Raw genomic sequence first — 24043 nt, forward strand, 5'->3', positions numbered from 1 at the left:
CTACTTAAAAAAAAAAAAGAATAACCCAAATGTTGTACTTTTATTTATTTATTCATTTATAAAAGATTTATTTATTTATTTGAGAGAGAGAGCGCAAGAGAGCGAGCATGAGCAGGAGGAGCAGAGGGAGAGGGAGAGAGAATCCCAAGCGGACTCAGCACTGAGTGCAGAGCCCAACGCAGAGCTGGATCCCACGACCCTGAGATTATGACCTGAGCTGAAACAAGGAGTCGGATGCTCTACCGACCATGCCACCCAGGCGCCCCCCAAATATTGTACTTTAGATGGGAAGCATGTTAGAATTAATTTTTCAGTGTATTTGGTCGGATGGAAAGTATAATTGATAATTTGGACTATAATTCTTGTATTCAGTACTAGCAAGTTTTTTCTTCCTTAGTATATTATCTAGAAACTTATTTTAGCTATTTACCTGACTTTTTGCAAAATAGTTGTGTACTCTTCTATGAGATCACACAAAGTATTTATCGTTGGATAAAATTTAGCAATTTGATTTCTAAAATCACCTCTGAAAAGCATTAGTTAAGCTCATCCACCTGCAGGTGGCGATATGTTTTGCTCTACTAGTACATTCAAACCAGCAAAAATGGTTCATGTACTTAGATTTAATTTTTTTCCCTTTTGATATAATAATTTCAACATTTGTGGCTTCTCATCTTTAGGTTCCTGGGATGTTTCAGGGGAAAGGGAATTTTGGATTTACATTTTGAAATATCTGAAAAGTTTTTAAGGCCTTTTAACATGTTAGCTCTGTTTTGTTCTTCCAGATTAGTAGTTTGCTTCTCCGTTCAGTGGACTGCACCAGCGTCCCCGACTGGTTTTTGAACTGCTGCAGGAGCCTCTGTTGTACTGATGTCTCGCAGTCAACTCTCTTATTCCTGTGTCAGGGGACACTCACCATGTTGGACTGGCAGAATGGGAGTATGGGCCTGAGTGGGGAGGCCCTGCTCTTGAATATTGTGCATGTCTTGTTCACCTTGAGTTCACAGTGAGTTTTCATGCTACTGTCTCTCACTCTGTTTTGCTTGTCAGACATTTCAAAAATGGCAACTGAACTAGTATACTTAGTAATTCCGTGAAAAGTGCTCAGGATAATCCTGAATTAAAAGGAAGATAACAGGAGCGCCTGGGTGGCTCAGTCAGTTAAGCGTCTGCCTTCGGCACAGGTCATGATCTCAGGGTACTGGGATGGAGTCCCACATTGGGCTCCTTGCTCAGCGGGGAGCCTGCTTCTCCCTCGGCCTGCCGCTCCCCTGCTTGTGCATGCACTCTCTCCCTCTGTCAAATAAATAAATAAAATCTTAAAAAAAGAAAAAGGGAAGATAACATATAGGCAATGAAATGGGTGTGAAAATAGACCAAGAGAAGATGAAATGATGAGTGGAGGGAGTTACAGATATTATTGGTGCAGGTTAACCTGTACTGAACATTTTTCATGTTAATGTTAACATTTAGTCTCTAATGCTGCATTTTAGTTTATAAACAATGTCAACATAGGTAATTCAGTATGAGCCTCACATGTCTGATAGATAGGATAGGAAATCTAATGTGTTGAGTAGGTAAAGTGAAGTTAGAAAAGTAAATGCTAAAACTTAAGAGTATATTGCTAATAAGCACCTGAGCCAGAATTGTAACCAGCTCTTTAGACTTCATTGGATTGTGTTTTGTGGTTTATTCTGGTGTTTTTTTCATAATGCCTGAAAGTGATTGTGTGCTTAAAATGTCAAACCATAGATACAACTTGATAGTAATGAATATGTAGGTAAGGGAAGAAAAGTACTGTGTTCTAAAATAATTTTTACATGTTTTTCAGCTTATGTATATGTGAAAATTGTGCATATTTTAAAGGAATGTAAAAATTATTATTTCTTTAGAGAAGGATTGGCGGGGAGGGGCAAAGGGAGAGGGAGAGAGAGAGTCTTAAGCAGGCTTCACGCCCAGTGCAGAGCCCGATGTGGAGCTTGATCTCATGATCCTGAGATATGACCTGAGCCAAAATCAAGAGTCGGTCACTTAACCAACCGAGCCACCCAGGCACCCCTCTCAGTATGTTTTTGTTTTTTTTTTCCAAAGATTTTATTTATTTATTTGACAGAAACACAGGGAGAGAAGGAATACAAGCAGGGAGAGTGGGAGAGGGAGAAGCAGGCTTCCTGCCGAGCAGGGAGCCCGATGCGGGGCTTGATCCCCGGACCCTGGATTCATGACTTGAGCCGGAGGCAGACGCTTAACGACTGAGCCACCCAGGTGCTCCCCCTCTCAGTATGTTTTAAAACACCTGTGAAACCATTATCAAAATCAAAATAATAAACATTTCCATCACTCCCAAAAGTTTTCTTGTGTCCCTTTTTGGATTATTTCTATAAGATGAAAAGATTCATTTATAAATTTGAGATCTGTTTTGGCCTTGTTTGTAATTTTTTGTCATTGTAAATTTAATAATTATTGAATTTTCTGATCATTCTTTGTCTTTTATATTTTTAAAATCTAGATGATTATAAAATGAAATTTCTGTTACTAGTCAGTTTATAATAACATGGTTCATTTCTCTTCAGGATCAAGGAATCAACTCTGGAATTGTTTCTGTCTAGAATTTTGGCGTCCTGGACTAATTCAGCCATACATGTCCTTGAATCAAGTTCCCCAAGCCTAAAGGACAGTCTGAATGGAAATTCAAGTGTAGGTGGGAGACTTTTAGAATATGTCTATACCCACTGGGAACATCCACTGGATGCTTTGAGACACCAAACCAAAATTATATTCAGAAATATTCTCCAAATGCACCAGCTCACTAAAGAAAAGTCAGACTCCGAAACGTCAGGTTTGGCTGCAGATCGTTTCATCTGTGATCTGACTGAAAGTCTTCTGCAATTGGAATGGCATGTGAAAGGGAAATATGCATGCCTTGGTTGTTTAGTAGATTACATAGGAATTGGACATATTTTGGCACTAGCCAAAACTATTCCATCACAAATCTTAGAGGTGATGGGAGACCAGTCCTTGGTACCTTATGCAAGTGACCTCTTGGAAACCATGTTCAGAAATCACAAGAGTCATTTGAAGTCCCAGGCTGTCGACAGTACTTGGATTGATGAGTGGCATGAGACTTGGGTTTCTCCTCTCCTTTTTATACTGTGTGAAGGAAATCTGGATCAGAAATCTTACGTGATTGATTATTACTTGCCAAAATTATTGAACTGCAGCCCTGAAAGCTTAAGCTACATGGTAAAGATTCTTCAAACTTCTGCTGATGCTAAAATTGGTAAGAAAAGGAATCGTTCTTTCAGTAATTTCTGGTTAAGGTGTTTAAGGGTAGGTAGCTAGGCAGATGTGGACCATATTCAAATTTAAATATTATCACTTCTGTAAATAGTAAAAGAGGGTATTGACGATAGAGATTTCAGATTGAGACTAATGTTCCTCTCCAGAGTGGAGTGGAGTTTTTTTTGGCTGAAGTCATTTCTACAGGCTAAGGATTGATTCCAGTTATTATAAGGTTCCCTTTCTTACTCGTTTTAATTCATTTTACCAAGTTCTTATTTGTTAGGTTGTTAGACTGGAATGAAAGTTTGAGTGTTTTATATAAGTTCTTATTCTAGTGATTGAGACAGTAATTAAACATTGTTTTCGGCAAGGATCAAGACAGGTAAACTGGCAGCAGCAAGTTTTTGTCTCTAGGGAAGAGACAAAAAAATGTAGATGTGTGACCTCAAGAAACAACTGTCTGTAGTCATTTAGAATAGGGGGTAAACATTTCACTGAAACTCAGTAACCCTGAAGGAATCACTGCATTAAAGCATAGTTCAGTAATTAATATATAAATGATGACCATGACTTCTCATGTGAATCTTAAAATTACTGTACTCTGCTTAACAAAGCAGAAATATGGTACTCTACATCATAGTTTAAGAATATTTACAACAAGGGATGCCTGGATGGGTCATTTGGCTAAGCATTCAACTCTTTTTTTTTTTTTTTTTTAATTTTACGTATTTATTTGAGAGTGCTAGAGAGAAAGAGAGAGAGAGAACAAGTAGGGGGAGGGGTAGAGGGAGAGGGAGAAGCAGGCTCTCTGCTGAGCAGGGAGCCCGATGTGGGGCTCGATCCCAGGACACTGGGATCATGACCTGAGCTGAAGGCAGATGCTTAACCGACTGAGCCACCCAGGTGCCCCAGCGTCCAACTCTTGATTTCAGCTCAGTCATGATCTCAGGGTCGTGAGATCAAGCCCTGCATTGGGCACTGTGCTGAGCATGGAGCCTGCTTAAGATTCTATATGTCTCCCTCTGCCCCTCCCCCAACCTACCCCCCCCCCCCGGGGTGCACAGGCACTCTCTCTAAAAAAAAAAGAGTATTTACAACTAAAAATAATTGAAAACTTTCAAAAAGTAACCATGAGATAGCTGGAAAAATCTGATTCCTATACACAAAAATAAGCTATTATTTGTAGTTGGGGTTTTTTTTCATTATTTGTAGTTTTTAACAACAATTGTTCTTGCCTTTTTGAGAAGCCATCTAAAGTTCAAGATTCATGAATCTGTTCTGAAGTAAGGCAGTCTCTCTTTTTTTTTTTTATCAGTGTTCCCTTTGAGCCAGGGTTCCTTATCCTGTTAGTAGTGACTGATGTCCTAGCCTCCAAAAGCGTCAGGCTCCTTGTAGTCCTCCTTTTATCTTTTTTACTAGGGAGAAACAGTAACTCCAAAATATGTGGAGAGGTTTAGTGTTTGTTTTTAGAGAAATAATGATATTTAGCCACTAAAGTGTTTTCCCTAATTTTGGCTGAAAGTCATTTTAGTTATTCTTACTGTTTTAAATATTTCTCCACCTGATTTTTTTCCCCCGAATCACTTCCTGGTTCATTTCAAGTGTCAAGGAAAAGGTAAAAACAGCAAAAAATAATGATTTCTTTAAGTTAACATAAGGGGATTATGCTTACTTGAAATGATTGACACAAGAACTGTCAAATCCTTTTCAATAATGATTATTTTATCCTAGGGACTTTAATTCATGTTAGAATTTAAACTGTGATTTTTATTTCTTGAAATACAATGTTAATTGCAAAATGAAAATTGTGACAGTTGTTGCATAGCACAGTAGTTATCTGTGTTATTTTGTGCTTTTGAGACAAGAACAATCTTTTCCATCCTTAGGGTCTCACAATAGTAGAGGGGCTCTGGGAGCTTTGATGGCATGTCTGCGAACAGCTAGAGCTCATGGACATCTTCAGTCTGCAACTGATGCCTGGAGGAACCTTGTGTCCAGTGCAAGAATAAAACAAGGCTTAATTCATCAGCACTGCCAAGTAAGTAAACAAAATATCTGGGAATTTCATACATACAGTAGATCCCTGATTTATTTATCCAGTTAGCAGTCCAATATAGAGGCCCCTGTGTTGAGCCCAGCACTGTTTTAAGGGATCCGTAAGGAGGATGAATTGAAAGTGAAAAGTGTAGGGGCGCCTGGGTGGCTCAGGTCATGATCCCAGGGTCCTGGGATTGAGCCCTGCGTTGGGAGGGGGTGGGGCGGGTCCTGCTTAGTGGGGAGCCTGCATCTCCCTCTGTCTGCCACTCCCCCTGCTTGTGCTTTCTCTCTCATTCTCTCTCCCTCTCAAATAAATAAATAAAATCTTAAAAAAAAAAAAAAGAAGTGAAAAGTGTAGACTTCTCGGGCTATTTAAATTTTAGTTGAAGGGAGAAGAAAACCTGTATAAAACAACTGGAAATTCTTAGAAGACAATACAGATATAAGTGCCCTTTATGCATAAGGACTTGGGGGGCTCAGAACAGAGTAGGTAGTGTTGATTAGAAACACGTTAAATATGATTAAAGGAGAGGAAGCATTGGAGCAGCATATAAAATGGGAGAACACTAGAACTGATAAATGAGTTCAGTAAAGTCACAGGGTAGAAAATCAATGTACAGAAATCTGTTGCATTCATATACACTAATAATGAAGCAGCAGAAAGTGAAATTAAGAAAGCAATCCTATTTACAGTTGCATCAAAACCAATAAAATATCTAGGAATAAATTTAACCAAGGAGGTGAAAGACCTGTACTCTGAAAGCTATAAAACATTGATGAAAGGAATTCAAGACAAATGCAAAGAAACAGAAAGACATTTCATGCTCATGGGTTGGAAGAACAAATATTGTTAAAATGTCTATACTACCCAAAGCAATCTACACATTTAATGCAGTCCCTATCAAAATACCAATGGCTTTTCTCATAGAACTAGAACAAACAATCCTAAAATTTGTATGGGGCCCACAAAAGACCTCAAATAGCCAAAGCAATCTTTTTTTTTGTTTTTTTTTAAGATTTTATTTATTTGAGAGAGAAAGCAAGAGACAGAACACACAAGCATGAGCAGGGGGTGGGGGGACGGTGCAGAGGGAGAAGCAGACTCGAGCCCGGTGTGGGGCTTGATCCCAGGACTCTGGGATCATGACCTGAGCCAAAGGCAGATCCTTAACCAACTGAGCCAGCCAGGTGCCCCTAGCCAAAGCCATCTTGAAAAAGAAAAATAAAACTGGAGGTATCACAATTTTACATTTCAAGTTATATTACAGAGTGGTAGTAATTAAAATAGTATGGTGCTGGCATGAAAATAGACACAGAGATCAGTGGAATAGAACAGAAAACCCAGAAATAAACCCACAATTATATGGTCAATTAATTTTTGACAAAGGAGAGATGAATATACAATAGGAAAAAGACAGTGTCTTCAACAATGGTGCTGGGAAAACTGGACAGCCACATGCAAAAGAATGAAACTGGACCACTTTCTTTCACCATACACAAAAATAAACTCAAAATGGATTAAAGACCTAAATGTGAGACCTAAAACCATAAAAATCCTTGAAGAGAGCACAGGCAGTAATCTCTCTGACATTGGCCATAGCAAAATTTTTCTAGATATGTCTCTTGAGGCAAGAGAAGCAAAAGCAAAAATAAACTATTGGGACTTCATCAAAATAAAAAGCTTCTGCACAGCAAAGGAAACAATCATGAAAACTAAAAGGCAACCTACTGAATGGGAGAAGATATTTGCAAATGACATAATTCAATAAAGGGTTAGTATCCAAAATAAATAAAGAACTGATACAACTTAATACCCAAAGAACAAATAATCCAATTAAAAAATGGGCAGAAGATATGAACAGACATTTCTCTAAGGAACACATCTAGATGGCCAACGGACACATGAAAAGATGCTCAGCATCACTCATCATCAGGGAAATGTAAATCAAAACTACAATGAGATAACACCTCATACCTGTCAGAATGGCTAAAATCAAAACCATAAGAAGCAACAAGTGTTGGCAAGGAGGTGGAGAAAAAGGAGCCCTTGTGAGCTATTAGTGGGAATGCAAACTACTGCAGCCACTGTGGAAAACAGTATGGAGGTTCCTCAAAAAATTAAAAATAGAACTACCCTATGATCCAGTAATTACATTACTGGGTTTTTACCCAAAAAATCTAAAAACACTAATTCAAAGGGATACATGCAACATTATTTACAATAGCTAAACTATGGAAGCAGCTGTAGTTTCCATGGACAGATGAATGGATAAAGAGGACACACACACACACAATGGAATATTACTCAGCCATCAAAAAGAATGAAATCTTGCCACTTGCAACAACATGGATAGAGCTAGATAGTATAATGCTAAGCAAAATAAGTCAATCAGAGAAAGACAAATACCATGTGCTCTCACTCATATGTGGAATTTAAGAAACAAGCAAAGGAAAGAAAAAAAAGACAACTATAGAGAACAAAAAGATGGTTACCAGAGGGGAGTTGGTTGGGGGGATGGAGGAAATAGGGGATAGGAATTAAAGAGTACACTTATTATGATGAAGAAAAAATACATAAAATGATTTAAAAAAAAACACAAATAGCAAAATGGGAGAATACAAAACAAGATCTGGAGGATGATTTAGGATGTTGTTTGGCAGGAGTAGAGTGTTTGGTCCATTTTATGGAGGCCTCCAATGCTAGGCTGAAGACTTCAGATTTCATTCAATTGGTAAGCGGGAACTAGAGCCATTCTGCCTCCAGCAAGGACGTAGAATTAATGGCAACAGAGATGAATTTCCAGTGTGAGAGCAAAAAGAAACCAGGAGCCTGGTTAGATGTGCATGACAGTAATCTAAGCGTGACTGATGAGGGGGGCGCCTGGGTGGCTCAGTCGTTAAGCGTCTGCCTTCGGCTCAGGTCATGATCCCAGGGTGCTGGGATCGAGCCCTGCATCGGGCTCCCTGCTCCGCGGGAAGCCTGCTGCTCCCTTTCCCACTCCCCTGCTTGTGTTCCCTCTCTCGCTGTCTCTCTCTGTCAAATAAATAAAATAAAATCTTAAAAAAAAAAAAAAAGAGTGAGTGATGAGGTCCTGGGATGAAGTAGAGAAAAAAGAATGAAGTTGAGCATTACCATGGAATAAGTATCTTTAAGATTGTTGGCTTACAAATACCCAGTTTACACATTTAATAAAATAATTTTATATGAGTTGTAACCCTAGGATCTTTGGGATGAGGGAACCTTACTGAAGTATACATGGGTAAACTGGGGTTTACTATAGCTTATGTAAATAAACATGTCAAGTAGTTTACGATTTGCTTATTTCATTGAAAAATTAACATTTTATTGCTTGATGTGTTTTAGGTACGGATAGATACATTAGGCTTGCTTTGTGAAAGTAATCGAAGCACAGAAATCGTTTCCACGGAAGAAATGCAGTGGATTCAATTCTTTATCACATACAATCTTAACAGTCAGTCCCCAGGAGTGCGACAGCAGATTTGTTCTCTTCTTAAAAAGGTAGAATTTCTCATCAGAAAGTATGGGAAAGTGGTGAACTCTGCTCTGCAAATCATTTTTGAAAAGAGCTCTGATTTTGGGAGTGTGTGGGAATAATAGTCAGGGGTTTGGACTGCCACATCCCTTCATGGCCTGTCTGAACCATTCTGTGATTCCATAGAGTTTACGTTTGAGATTCAAGTCCAGGGTGTAAAGCTCTTCCATTTTGGTGTAAAATAAATCAAACTTGAGCTCCTTTTTTTTTTTTTTCTTGAAAAGAAAAAAATGTAGTGTTGGATCTTTCAGGGTGAAAGGTATTTTGAGAAAACTTTGGTGAGAGGAAGAAAGATGCCCTTGTAGTTTCATCATTTAAGGGCCTCATGAAATGGTCATTGTTGACTGATTCAACTAGACTTAATCACATGCTTCATTTATGGGATGAAGAATTGGGAGAGTTATAGAAGTGAGTATATCTTTAGTTTCATGCTAACCTAAAGGAAATAGAACTACGATTTAATGACTGTGTATCCTGGTTTGCAGTAGTATTTGTTTTTGGTTTTAAAACTATGTGTTAATTTTCTGTCAGAAACACTGTAAATATTAAGAGTTTAGAAACCAGTACTTTCTTTGCTTGAAGTTTTAGTCTAAAGAATTTAGAAAATTTGTCCTTTTCCTTTTTTTAGACTGACATTTAAGATTAATGTGGCTTACATATGCTTCATTTTTCTTTTTCTCAAAAGTTGTTTTGTAGGATACAGGAAAGTTCTCAGGTGCTTTATAAACTGGAGCAAAGTAGATCCAAACATGAGTCAGAGAATGAGTTAACCAAACAGCACCCTTCTGTTTCTTTACAGCAATATAAGGTAGGTGATCCATTTCTAGACATATGGGTATTTAAGAAACATAGAACAATTATGAATAAACATTAAAGGGAAATAAATGGAAGTCTCATGGTGAATGGTGTTGTTTCTGTGTTTCTTTCCTTCAAGCTAGTTTTACATACTCCTTCTGGTGCTTTAATACTTCTCTTGAGGTACCCTGAGTCGTGGAACCAGTGCTGGACTTGAGGCCTGTTACAGAATAACAGTAATGGGTTAACCTCAATCCTTTACAGCTTAATGTGGGCCACATGAATTTAGTAGTTTAACAAAAAGGTAATTGCTGGCCCAGAAGTCCTCCATCCCTCCCCAGGGTAGAAGATTGCTGTATGTGGTCCTGCTTCCCCTTTAGACTAATATGACTTACAGTGGCTTGATATTGGTGCCTCCTGGTCTGTGGTCCAGCTGTAGAGGTTCCTGTCCATCCCATTTTGGAGGGAGCGTGAAGAGTAGGGCTAGGTTTCAGGGCACTGTGTTAATGGGATGGATGATGGAACCCCAGATATAGCAGCTCCAGTCTGGGCCAGAGCTTAGCTTGACAACCTTACATGTCTGTCCATCAGAACAGAATGAGTTTTTCACTGGTTTCTCACTCCAAATACAGCCTCTCAGAAGCAGAAATCTTACTGTCTTCTAAGACCCAGATAGAGGACAGAGCTCATCTATTGTATTTCATGTGGGGAAACAATTGTAATAAATTAATGATATATTGGAGCCGTGATACACTCGCTACCTACTCTAAGCATTAGTATGGATGGCCCTTAGTTTTCAATTTTATACTTGAAAGGTAAAAAATCATCTAAAGAAGAATATTCCTATACCAAGGATGAAGTCAGCTTCATCTTTGTAAAAATTAAAACAGTGAAGATTGGAAAGTGACAACCTAAACTTGAAGGACATGGGTTTAGTCCCATTTCCGCCACTGATTAGTTGGCTTACTTGATGAGTCTGTTTGACTGTAAGTGGGATGAGTAACCTCTCTGAAAAAGCTGGTTTTGAGGATTAAATGAGAAAGCTGTTTGTAAATTCTAAATCACCCTAAAAAGCCTCACTGGGAGTCATTAAAAGTGACTAGAGTGTATTCTGAGCACTTGCTTTGTGTGTGGACAAATTAATTATTTGTTAGCCTTTCTTAGATCATTGCTAGACATTCTAAGAAAACAGCTCTTTTGCTGCTTTTTTTAAGGGGTAAAATGACATTTGTGAAAACTGAGTTAAGTACTTAAAACACAAAACCTATGTTGTGGATTGACATTCTGAATTTTCACGTATGCATGGTTTCTTAGTTTGACCTTGTGAATATATGTGTTTTTGAAAACGAGCCCTTTAGAGTCTTAACCTGAGTCAATCTCATGGTTCTGATATTTCCTCCCAACTATAGTCATCTGTGGCTTTTGGAGATTGTGACTTTGGCACTAAATTACTTATCATCTTTATAATAGTGGGTGTCATGCATGGTGTGTGGTAGGCTTGGTGCCAATCAATAGACTAAGTCCTGGGGGAGAAGAGGAGGCTGTTAGTTGGAAAAGATGTCTTCTAGTCTAGTGAAGGAGATTATTTCATGCCTAAAAAACTGATATTATTAGCTTGAGTACTTCTAAATTTACAAAATGCTTTGTACCCTCATTCTCATTTAAATCTTTAATAACAAAGCTGTGAGATAGGCATTATTATCCTCACTTAACAAATGTGAAAACTAGGGCGCCTGGCTGGCTCAGTCGGTGGAGCGTGCAACTCTTGATCTCAGGGTTGTGAATTCAAGCCCCACATTGGGCATAGAGCTTACTTAAAAAGAAAATGAGAAACTAAAGCTTGGAAAAGTTGAGTAACATGCCCAAGGTCCCTCAGCTACTAAGTGCTAGTCAGACCCCTATGTACATCTGCTCTCGCTTCTAGAATCTGAATAGTTTTTTCCCCGAGTCTCTGCTTAATTGAAAGCTTGGAGGTAAGAAAGTACAGGGAGAATTTGGGGAACGGTGAATTCACTGTTGTAATGAATGAACGACACCTAAGATGCTTGGAGCAACAAAAGAGATGTAACAGGAAATGAGTTCGAAAGTCAAGTTGGAAAAAAAAAAAAAAAAAAAAAAGAAAGTCAAGTTGGGGCTGCGTATTGGATGTTTTTTGTTGTTTACTCTAATAATCAAAACAGAGCTTGACTAACATGTGTGTGTATGTACAAATAAATAAAGTTTCTTTGTTTCCCTAGGAATACAAGTAAAGTATTTTTATTTTTATCTATGAGGAAGCTGCTGTGCAGGTTCAGGAATTTCATATTGTAGTTACACAGCTAACAAGTGACAAAGCTGGAAGTACAAATCAATTTCATATCTGTAGTTGAGTTCCCTCAACTAACAATTGTTGTAGTTTCAATGAAACAATGAAATTGTTTCATTTCCTGTGCTTGGCAATGTAGCAGAATAGAATTAAGTATTGTAAAAAAAAAAAAAAAAAAAAAAAAGAATTAAGTGTTGTATGGGTATTTGCAATTTGAAATCTATCACTTTTAATAATTTTAATGTCACATTTCGATAGCTTTACCTATATAACACAGCAAAAAACCTTAAAGGCAAATAGAGAAGATGCCTGAATAATCTAAAGAGATTTTGAGTGCTAGGCTAAAGTATTTGGAAGCCTCACTAGGAGCTGTTAAAAGTGACAAAAGCATATATCAAGCCCATTCTGTATGTTCAGGACAATATGCTTAGGACTAGGGATATAAATGTATAAACTGTGATCCATGCCTCCACTATGGTTACAGTGTGGTTGAAGGAAAGAACTATTTCTAAAAATATAAATGGTACTACAGTTAGGATAAGATCATTCCCATAGGATGAACTTGTTGCCCTTTAACATGAATACTGTACTAACTTATAATAAAAATGAGTTTAGGGTATTCTCAATAACTACCCTATTCCCTTGAAACCCAATAGATTTAATAAACTAACAAACTCTTACTTAGGTCTTATAAGGGCCTATAGGATAAATCCCCAAGATTGTATGTCACTGACCAAAGAAATGAATGCTGAGATCTTTTCTGGTATCAGTTGGGACTAAAACTGCTTATGTGCTGCTCAGTTACAAATATACATTGTTAGGGCATAGTGGTATATGTGAGATGCTTGAGAATCACAGCTTTTCCTTATAAGTTTTCTGGTTTTCTGTTCGGTTGTATCCAGAAACAGTAATAATAATTATTAACTAGAGAAATAAGACTTTATCTTGGATAAACTATTTCCCATTCTTTTTTTAAATTGTATTTTACTAAAAGTTTGCATTTTTTTTTATTATTTATATAAACAGATGGTAGAGGAGCAAGAGTATCAAAGGGGAATATAGAAGACAATGGAATAGTTGGATCTTTTTATGAATTGTGTCATTATAGCCACATTTATCAAGTATTGTACTTAACCATATTTATCAAGTAGTCTGTATTGGATTTTTTTTTGGTTATTTAAAAACTTAAAAAAAATATACATGCCTTTGATGCCTGAACATCTCTGGTGAAGAAAACCAATATTAATATACCTTTAGCACAGATCTTGCTTTTACCAAAAATGGGTGCTGGGTATTGGATTTTCTTCTGTGGACGACAATAGGAATTGTACTTCTTGTTGACCCTACAAAGGTCGGGTTCACTGAAGTCATGATATAGCTTATGGTCAAGGGTACCAATCTGAATTGTCAAGCAAAGTAAATAACTAATATTGTTTTTAAAAATCTTTTCCCTGTTAATTAAAAAAGAACCCCACTCTTAAAGGTGTTACTTTGAAAATAATCTATTATGAGTTAAAGATTATACTTATTGTAATTTTTTTTTTAGAATTTCATGTCATCCATTTGCAACCGTCTTTTTGAAGCACTGTTTCCTGGGTCTTCCTACCCAACTAGATTTTCAGCTTTAACCATTTTAGGCTCAATAGCTGAAGTTTTTCCTGTCCCAGAAGGTAAGCTTTCAATAATGTTTGGGGTAAGTAAGAATACATATTTTTTCAACATTTTGTTTTACTTTAAGTTTTAGTTTTGTTGTCTTTTGTTTAGGTTCTTACGGGAGATTTTATTCTCAATATGTAATTCTTACTTGGACATAATTAAATTTGTTAGTAAAAGATGTAAGGCTGAGAAGTTGTTTTCAGTGATCATTATTTCCCAACCCAAAACTCCAGTTTTCATGAATTATGCTTATTATGAGAAGAGTTGCTTCTCTCAACCCCCAATTCATGTGTTGCTGTTTGAAGATAGTGTACAATCTGTTCTTTAAGTTTCAAAAATTAAAAAAATAATAGTTTATGTATAGCATTCCTCAATGAGTCTTTGTGGTTAAAATGTGGTTTCCGTTATATGCTGTCAGTTTCATAAGTCTCAGTCTGGTTTCAGAAAGACAACATGAGGATGTCATTTCCAGGCATTCTGGTTTAGTGATACCCTTTATTTCTCCTGTGGGTTACTCAAGAGGATGAACAGTTAGCTTCCTTCTGAGTCTGTTTTTCCCTTTTTGACAACAAATAGTTCTTTTTATCTCTGTACTTGCGTGTGTACATTTTGATGTGCATTTCTTGTTTGTGCTCAGTCTTCCTGACTGTGGTCAAATAGAAAAATATCCTGCTGTTGGAGGGGATGGCCAGAGGACCAGGGAGCTTTACACTATAGCTGCCTTATTATTATTATTATTATTATTATTATTTTTTAGTTTAAATTTGTAGGCAAAGTGTAAATTTTTGGCAGGGAGGAGGACAGTTTTTGCTGCTAATACAGCCTTGCTTCATTTGAAGAACACCATTTTTTTTTCAAGTTTTTATTTTGAAAAGATTCAAACCAACAACAGCAAAGTTTCAAGAATAGTTCATGAACAGCCATGTACCCTCTACCTTAATTCATCAGTTGTTAATATTTTGCTATATTTGGTTTATCTCCATTTCATTAATTTTCTAACCATGACACAATGATCAAATTCAGGATATTTAATGTTGACATGATGCTGTTATCTAATATATAATCCATAACAAAATTTGCCAGTTGTCCCAATAAGTGGCCTTTTTTACTGTGATCTAGGAACCAATCCAAGATTACACAGTGCATTTCGTTGTTATGCCTCTTTAGCCTCCTTTAATCTGGAAAATTTTTTATTTCATGACATTAACATTTTGCAAGAATGTGTCTTCAGTTGGGTTTGCCTTATTGTTTCCTCATGATTGATTCAGGTTGGGCATTTTGGGCAGGAATATAGCAGAGGTAATGTGGTGTTCTTCTCTGGGCATCGTATCAGGAGGTACATGAGTTTGGGTTGTCCTGTTAGTCATGATGATAAATTTGATCACCCTATTAAGATAATAAGTGTGGTAGGCCAAAAAGCAACCTACAAAGGATATCATCAAATCCTTAGAACCCGTGAATGTGAACCTTATGTAGAAAGGAGGTTTTTGTAGATATGATTCAATTAAGGATCTTAAAATGAGATAATCCTGGATTATCGGGTGGGCCTAAATGCCACCACAGCTGTTGTTGTTAGAGGAACAGAGGGAGATGTGACACACAGAACAGGAGGAGTCACCGTGACAGTGGATGTGGAGATTGGAGTGATATGGCTTCAAGCCATAGAATGCTGGCAGCCTCCAGAAGTGGAATAAGGCAAGGGATGAGTTTTCCCTTAGAGCCTCTAGAGTGTGCATGGCCCCACCAGCACCTTCATATCGGACTGATTGGACGTTAGTCAAAATGGCTTCCAGTATGGTGAAAAAGTAGATTTCTGTGGTTTTAAGCCCCCAGGTTTATGGTGATTTGTTATAGCATGCACAGAAGATGAATACAGTGGTATCCATCAGTTAAGGGAATTTCAATGGTACTGTAACTGAATTTAGAAAATAAGGTTTTACCTGAGAGTGATTGATTATCCATTTGACAAAAATTTTTCTGTATGTTTAATATAGTTATGGTTGCACCTAGGTGTATGGGAAATAACACTAGCCTGAATTGCACTGGTAATTTTTTAATTGAGAGAGTAGTTTAATATATCTAAGTGTATTTTAAAAAGTAAATAACCTGAGTCATCTTCCTAATGAATGAGTCGCATATAATTGGGCAGTGACTAATATCACAGTAATTATGTTAATTAAACAACTGGGAGGTAATGCAAATGGAGCAAGCCATCATTTACCCATTAACTTTATTTATTTATTTATTATTAATTTTTAGAGAGGGAGAGGGGGTAGGAAGGGGTAGAAGGAGAGAGAGAGAGAGAAAGAGAGAGAGAATCTTAAGCAGGCTCCATGCCCAGAGCAGAGCCTGATGCAGGACTGGATCTCATGACCCTGAGATCATGACCTGAGCTGAAATCAAGAGTTGGACACTTAACCAACTGAGCCACCCAGGCACCCCTTTAGCCATGAACTTTAAAGGAGGCTAAAGAGGCATGACCATGAATTACAGGATGGAAAACATAAATTCATTCTTTACCTTTTATCTCAAGAACTAGAATATGGGTTTTTATGTTATTTTTTGAAGGACTCTGGTTTGGGATTAGTCAAAATGGTTTCTGCCTTTCCTCAAGTATATCCTAATTCAAGAAGAATAAGCCACGTGTACCTTTTTCACTTAGAATAAATGTCACAGTATTCATGGTGAAAAATTGGATTCCACAATTTTATTAAAAGGGTTTGCCCAGCAAATGTTTATTTAATGCTTATTATATGTCAAGCAGCTAAGGATATGCAGTGTACAAAACAAAATGCTTCCTATTTTTGAGCTTAGATATTTTAGTGAAGGGAGACAGACAATAAATTAACAAGTAATACATAGAATATCAGATGGAGATAAGTATTATGAAAAAAATATTTCAGGAAGGAAAGTGGGGGGAATATAGAGTGTCTAGGAGGATGGGGAGCTGTTTCATACAGTGGTGTCAGAGAGGATTTCAGATTTGAGCAGAGCTCCTAAACAAGCAGTGGGTCAAAGAAGAAATCACAAAGGAAATTAGAAAATACTTTGAGAGGAATGAAAACAAGAGCATAACTTACCAGAACTTATGGGATGAAGCAAAAGCAGTGCTCAAAGGGAGCTTTAGAGCTGTAAATCCCTAATTAAAAAAGAGAAAAGATCTCAAATCAATAAGTTACTTTACACCTCAAAGAATGAGAAAAAGAAGAGCAAACCTAACCCAAATCTAGCAGAAGGAAGGAAATAAAGATTAGAACAGAGATAAACGAAATGGGGAATAGGAAAACATTATAGAGAAATCAACGAAAACAAAAGTTGGTTTTTCTAAAAGGTCAACAAAATTTTAGCTATACTAAGAATAAAACAAAAGAAGGTGCAAATAACTAAGATCAGAAATACAAGCAGGGACATTTCTACTGACCTTACAGAAATAAAAAGGATTGTATTTTCAATGAATTAGGTAACTTAAATGAAATGGACAGATTCCTAGAAACATACAAATTACTGACTTAACAAATAGAAAATTTGTTATCTGTAGCAAATAAGAGGTGGGGGTCAGTAATCAAAAGCCTCTCAGCAAAGGAAAGTCCAGAGGGAGTGGCTTCACTGGTGAATTCTACTGAACGTTTAAAGAATTAATATTAACAAAGTCTTCTAAAAAATTGGACAGGAGGGAACATTTCCAAACTCATTCTGTGAAGCCAGCATCACCCTGGTACCAAAGCCAGACAAAGCCACCACAAGAAAAGAAAACTATAGGCCAGTATCCCTTATGAACATAAATGCAAAAATTCTCAACACAATACAAGCAAACCAAATCCAAAACCATATTAAAAGTATTATACCCATGACCAAGTGGAATTTATCCCAGGAATGCAAGGGTGTGCAATGTAAGAAAAAAATAGTCAATGTAATACACCACATTAAAATGAAGGGAAAAAAACCCATGATAATCTCAATTGATGCAGAAAAGCTATTGACAAAATTCAGCATCCTGATATGATAAATAAACACTCAAGAAACTAGGAATAGAAGGGAGCTTCCTCAATAGGATAAGGGACATTCATGAGGAACGCACACCTGACACCAAACTCAATGGTAAAAGACTGAAAGTCTTTCCTCTGTGATCAGGAACAAGACACAGAAGCTCACTTTGACCACTCCTGATCACCATTGTATACTGAAAACTTTAGCCGGAGCAGTAAGGCAAGAAAAAGGAATTAGAAGCATCTGAGTTGGAAAAGAAGTAAATTTAAGCAGAGGTGTGAATGAAGTGACAAAAACTCCATTTACTTGCTCTAGGAATTTCACAGGTTGCACTAACTTGTGAGTTAAGATTAAATAAATGCATATCGTGTTGAACATCATTCTTCAAATTAGCATAGGCATGTTTTCAGGTGTTATCAGAGTGGTTAATTTGTTAAATGTTGTTAAATGTTCTTCACATTCTGCTGTGAAACCCATTATTGCCATAATTGTTTAGTCTTAATCTCGGAGTTAAATGGATTTGGTGACTACCATCATTCTTTTGTGATAGTTTTTCTGTTCATTTCTTCATTGGCTGAAATTCATCTTCATTTTGAGAAGAGTTTTTGGGGAAATAGAGTTCTTAATTTCTCACACATTCAAAAATGCTGATATTGGGGCGCCTGGGTGGCTCAGTCGTTAAGCGTCTGCCTTCGGCTCAGGTCACGATCCCAGCGTCCTGGGATCGAGCCCTGCATCAGGCACCCTGCTCCACGGAAGGCCTGCTTCTCCCTCTATCACTCCCCCGGCTTGTGTTCCCTCTCTCGCTGTGTCTCTGTCAAATAAATAAATTAAAAAAAAAAAAAAACTTAAAAAAAAAAAAATGCTGCTATTGACATTGTACTTGATGGAGTAGGATTTTTTAAAGATTTATTTATTTACTATTCGAGAGAGACAGAGAGGGCATGGGGGGCAAAAGGGGCAGAGGGAGAGAGAGAATCCTCAAGCAGCCTCCCCCCTGAGCGTGGATCCCAACGCAGGGCTGGGTCTCACGACATTGAGATCATGACCTGAGCCAAATCAAGAGTTGGATGCTTAACCGACTGAGCCACCCAGGTGCCCCTAGAGTAGGATTTTGATGTATAATTTTTCACCATACCTTTCCCTGAGGATGTTGCTCCACTGTCTTCTAGCACTACATGTTGCTAAGGCAAAGAGTAAAGCCAGCTTAATGTTTTCCCATTTTGGAGATGAATTGAGCTTTGTGCCTAAATAGCCAGAAGAATCCTCCTTTATCTTTGATGTCCAGTAATTCTATTAGGATATATCATCATATCGATTATTCTGTGTCGGTTTAACTAAGACATGGTAGGACTTTGGATTCTAGGTTAAGGCATTTTACAAAGATATTTTAAAAGACATATTCCTAAATTTATTTCATTTTATTTGAAAGCTAACTTAGGAATCTTTTATATACAATATAACCTTTTGAAAGAGAATGAAGTGATTTTAAACAAAATTTTAAGAAGTACTTTTTTTTGGGGAGCTTTAATATTTTATCATTTTAGGAAATAAGGAAAAATTATTCTTTTTTGCTAATGTGGGTAAACTGTGAAGTGTGAATCTTTGCACCAATTTTCTATAAATTTGGTCAGATAACTTCAACATGTTGATTTCCCTTTTCTTTTATTAATTATTTTAAGTAGGCTCCACACCCAATGTGGGTCTTGAACTCACGAGTCTGAGATCAAGAGTCACATGCTCTATCAACTGAGCCAGCCAGGTGCCCCGTCTTGTATTCACTTTTAAATCTTTTTCTATTTTTAGGTCAAGTCCAAACAGTGTATCAGCTGAGTCATGATATTGATGTAGGTCGTTTCCAAACACTAATGGAATGTTTTACCAGCACTTTTGAAGAAGTGAAGATTTTAGCATTTGATCTTCTAATGAAGTTACCAAAAACAGTTGTACAGTTTCAGGTATTTGGACTTTTTCTTTGTAAATGCGAATGTATGTGTATGCCTGAAAACTTTCTATTTTAGCAGCAAATAAAGCAGGACTGTGCAGGCTTTTTGCATCTGCCTTCTTACATCTTCTGACTGTTTCAGTTATCATTAATACTTCTACTCTTGCAGGGTGGTAGGTTGGAGGAGGTAGGGATGGATGGTGTGGAAGGAGGAAATATAAGAGAAAAAAAACTCCAAATCCATGAGCTTTGCTTCTTTTATTGTTTTGATAAAAAGGAAGGTGTGAGAAGCAGTAGGTTTTATTGCTCACAAGAATATTGGTAGATTTCAGTTAACTGCGGTCTCCCCAGTTCCCGTGGACATGTTAATATTCTGTCAAAACACATCACTTACAGTAACTTGCGTTTTTTGAAATAACATCCTTGCTAAGTTGACTGGGAAGCCGAGTGTAAGTGAGGCAGAGAACGTGTTTCTGATCTTCCAACAAGCAATAGCTAAACTGAGACTGAAACTCAGAGTACTTGAGGTTAACAGCAGTTTTCTCCCCCGGCCTTCTACCCCATCCCAGCCCCCACTCTCTTCCTGACGGCGGGCACTGCCAACCATGGGGTGGGAAGCAAAGGTGGGCTCGGGAGTGTGGACACAGCATGGGGGTGGGTCTGCAGGGGACCCACTAGCCGAAGTGCTTGGCTCTGCCCTTGAGGTATGTTCTGGGGCTGTGAGGTCACCAGCAGCTGTGGGTTTACTGTTCCAGTTACTTTGCTGTGGCTTTCTGTTAGAGCTGTATAGAGGCCGAAGGCACCTACAGGGGCTGCCGCTGAGCCATGGTCTATTCTTTCTCTGGCTGTTAGGCTCTATTTAGGGCAGGATAGCTTGTAGATGCAGTGGGATTCCTTTTTTTTTTTTTTTTTTTTTAAAGATTTTATTTATTTATTTGACAGAGGCAGGCACAGTGAGAGAGGGAACACAAGCAGGGGGAGTGGGAGAGGGAGAAGCAGGCTTCCCCGCGGAGCAGGGAGCCCGATGTGGGGCTCGATCCCAGGACCCTGAGATCATGACCTGAGCTGAAGGCAGACGCTTAACGACTGAGCCACCCAGGCGCCCGTCCTTTTTTTTTTTTAAGATTTTATTTATTTATTTATTAGAGAAAGAGCATGAGAGCAGCGGGGGAGGGGTAGAGGGAGAGGGAGAAGCAGGTTCCCCACTGAGCAGGGAGCCCAATGCCGGGCTTGATCCCAGGACCCCAGGATCATGACCGGAGCCAAAGGCAGACGCTTAACCCACTGAGCCACCCAGGCGCCCCACAGTGGGATTCTGTAGGAGCACATGTCAGAGAGCACAAGGTGTCTGTTTCCATGGCTTCCAGATGGCATTGCAGGATCTTTTCTAACTTGGGTCCATATTAGGAGTTGTTCTCCAGTGCCCATTTATCTTTGTGGTCTTTCACATGCCTTGGTAAGCAAAAGCTTCTTTTGGTGCTTAGGCTTCTAACTTTTGTAAAATACAGAGTTTTTAAAGGAGATGCTTTCTCTTCCTTTCTTCTCTCCCACCTTCCCATCCTCCTTGCCCCTTACCATTCATCACACTGAAGCCTTGTATCATATATATAACTGTGACTCATTCCTGGCAAATATTTTGAGAATATCTCGGGGCGGGGGTATATTATAGCACCTATATGAAAGACTTGGTCCTTTGAGATAACTTTAAAATGTTTTTGAATCTTAACTAATATAAGGACCTGTGTATATATATTTTTTTTATTTTATTTTTAAAGATTTTATTTATTCATTTGAGACACAGAGATATATATATAGAGAGAGCATGAGCAGGGGAAGAGGCAGAGGGAGAGGGAGAAGCAGGCTCCCCACTGAGCCAGGAGTCTGATGTGGGGCTCAATCCCAGGACCCTGGGATCATGACTTGAGCTCAAGGCAGACGCTTACCCATCTGAGCCACCCAGGTGCCCCTGTGTATATATATTTTTGATGACATATCTTTGTAGTATATGACTTTATTACTCACATTGTCTGTTGCCCTTTTTTCTTGTGGAGCTACATATCCAAGGTCTTTATATTATATTTTTACTGACCTCAGATGATCGAAGAAAGATATTTTATTTATTTATTTATTTATTTATTTATTTATTTATTTATTTTTAAGATTTTATTTATTTATTTGAGAGAGAGCAAGCGAGTGAGAGAGCACAAGCAGGGGGAGCAGCAGAGGGAGAGCGAGAAGGAGACTCCCCACTGAGCAGGGAGCCCAACGTGGGGCTTGATCCCAGGACCCTGGGATCATAACCTGAGCTGAAGGCAGATGCTTAACTGACTGAGCCACCCAGGTGCCCCAGAACAAAGCTATTTTAGACTCCAAAGGCTATTTATTGTGTTTCTTACTAATTGTCAGTTAAGCAGTTCAGGGACTTAACTGTCAGTTACCAAAAAAATGGCTTAGATGCTTAATTGGTTCTTTCTAATATTGATTTCGATTTGAGCTTTTGGCCACTGTCTTTTTTAGGTCACAGAAAATTAAACATATCAAATGGCAAAGAATTTAAACTGAAAGAAATTGGTATTTGAATCAGTATTTTTTTTTAAAGGTTTTATTTATTTATTTGACAGAGAGATAGCGAGAGCAGGAACACAAGCAGGGGGAGAGGGAGAGGGAGAAGCAGGCTTCCTGCGGAGCAGGGAGCCCAACATGGGGCTCGATCCCAGGACCCTGGGATCATGACCTGAGCCGAAGGCAGATGCTTAATGACTGAGCCACCCACGTGCCCCTTGAATCAGTATGTTTGATATCTATTGGAAATTAATAGATTTAAATATTGGTGTACCTATAGCCAAATTAAAAATTAAGCTTATGGGGCGCCTGGGTGGCTTAGTCATTAAGTGTCTGCCTTCAGCTCAGGTCATGATCCCAGGGTCCTGGGATTGAATTCAGCATTGGCTCCCTGCTCAGTGGGGAACCTGCTTCTCCCTCTGCCTTTGCCTGCCCCTCCCCCTACTTGTGCTGGCGCTCTCTCTGTCAAATAAATAAATAAAATCTTTTTAAAAAATTAAGCTTATAATGATTTTCCCCTTGTATTTGATAATTATGGAGTAATCCTAGTAGAATTAATACTATTGAGCAGTGAAACCCTGAGACCCAGTGTATTGAACATGTAATTTGCCAACCATGGAGTTGGGACGAAGACCGATGTCTCTTGACCTCAGCCCAGGGCCTTTCCATACTTGTTACAGTGAACTGTCCTTTGTTCTGTCTTCTTTAGGACATGCATGTGAGTGGATGTTTCTATGACATACAGGTGTGGGAGCTCTGATGCAGAATTTCTGAGGCTGATATGATCACTTTATTTTCTGCACATATACATGGATCTTTACCAGGAATAGCCTGGTGGATTTGTACTTTTGTGTGAATTTGTATTTTTTTCCATTGAATTCGCTGAATGGAGAGGGGGATGGGGGAAGTGCAGTAGTATGCTGCCCAGGTAAAAGAGACTTCAATGTACAAAAAAACTCTGGTCCATGTGGACATAAGAAAGATGGTCTGGCCATAGTCATAGCAGAATTTCTACAGGAAAAAGCATACTTCTGCTGGAGAAAGGTACTGAAAAAAAAAAAGCTTTATCAATGTCGAATTTCCCAATTGACATTATTTCCAAGATCCTCATCACTAGAGCTGAGTAATAATGATAATCAGTAATTATTATAATAAAGTCTAACCTGTATTCTGGGAAAAAGGGAATTGAAGTTATGTTTATATCAAGTTTCAGTTATGTGTCAGGCTCTGTTTTTAAATTCCTTCAAATTAGGGGCACCTGGGTGGCTCAGTCGTTAAGCGGCTTCCTTCAGCTCAGGTCATGATCCCAGGGTCCTGGGATCGAGCCCTGCATCGGGCTCCCTGCTCAGCGGGAAGCCTGCTTCTCCCTCTCCCACTCCCGCTGCTTGTGTTCCCTCTCTTGCTCTGTCTCTCTCTGTCAAATAAATAAATAAGATCTTTAAAAAAAAAAATAAATAAATTCCTTCAAATTAAAGAAATGTTTCAGTGACAGTTACTGAGTCTGTGCTTTATTCTAGGATTCAGAGAAACTGCAAGCCTTATTCCAAGCAGCACTGGAGCTCAGCTCAAGCACTAAACCATACGACTGTGTGACAGCTTCCTACCTGTTGAACTTCTTAATCTGGCAGGATGCCCTGCCCTCATCTCTGTCTGCCTCCTTACAAACTCAGCAAGCTTCATGTGGAGATGGAGATAAGTCTGCTATTGTGGTGGAGAGGAACACATTAATGGGTTTGTATTGGATAAATGACCTTTTGCTGTTGCTTATCCAAACCAGTGTCTTACTCTCTCGCTATTCATTTAGTTAGCATAGCTAGTGGTTAAACATTTATTTTGTGTTTTTTAAATTTTTTTAAAGATTTTTATTTATTTGAGAGTGAGCGAGAGAGATTGAGAGTACAAGCGGGGGGAGTGGCAGAG

General features: G+C 38.3%; 1 protein-coding gene across 2 annotated transcripts in view; it reads left to right on the plus strand.

The window, feature by feature from the left end:
* The window catches only part of THADA (THADA armadillo repeat containing), a 320063-nt gene that overhangs the window by 14508 nt on the left and 281512 nt on the right, over positions 1-24043 (plus strand). For both annotated transcript variants that reach the window (XM_078056617.1, XM_078056616.1), the window contains 8 exons: positions 786-1006; positions 2574-3280; positions 5169-5320; positions 8684-8839; positions 9559-9681; positions 13520-13643; positions 19423-19574; positions 23641-23854. In XM_078056617.1, coding sequence (XP_077912743.1) covers positions 786-1006; positions 2574-3280; positions 5169-5320; positions 8684-8839; positions 9559-9681; positions 13520-13643; positions 19423-19574; positions 23641-23854 — 1849 coding nt within the window. The remainder of the gene's footprint in view (positions 1-785; positions 1007-2573; positions 3281-5168; positions 5321-8683; positions 8840-9558; positions 9682-13519; positions 13644-19422; positions 19575-23640; positions 23855-24043) is intronic.

The sequence above is a fragment of the Halichoerus grypus genome, chromosome 10, assembly GCF_964656455.1.
Source record: "Halichoerus grypus chromosome 10, mHalGry1.hap1.1, whole genome shotgun sequence".
Taxonomy (NCBI): domain Eukaryota; kingdom Metazoa; phylum Chordata; class Mammalia; order Carnivora; family Phocidae; genus Halichoerus; species Halichoerus grypus.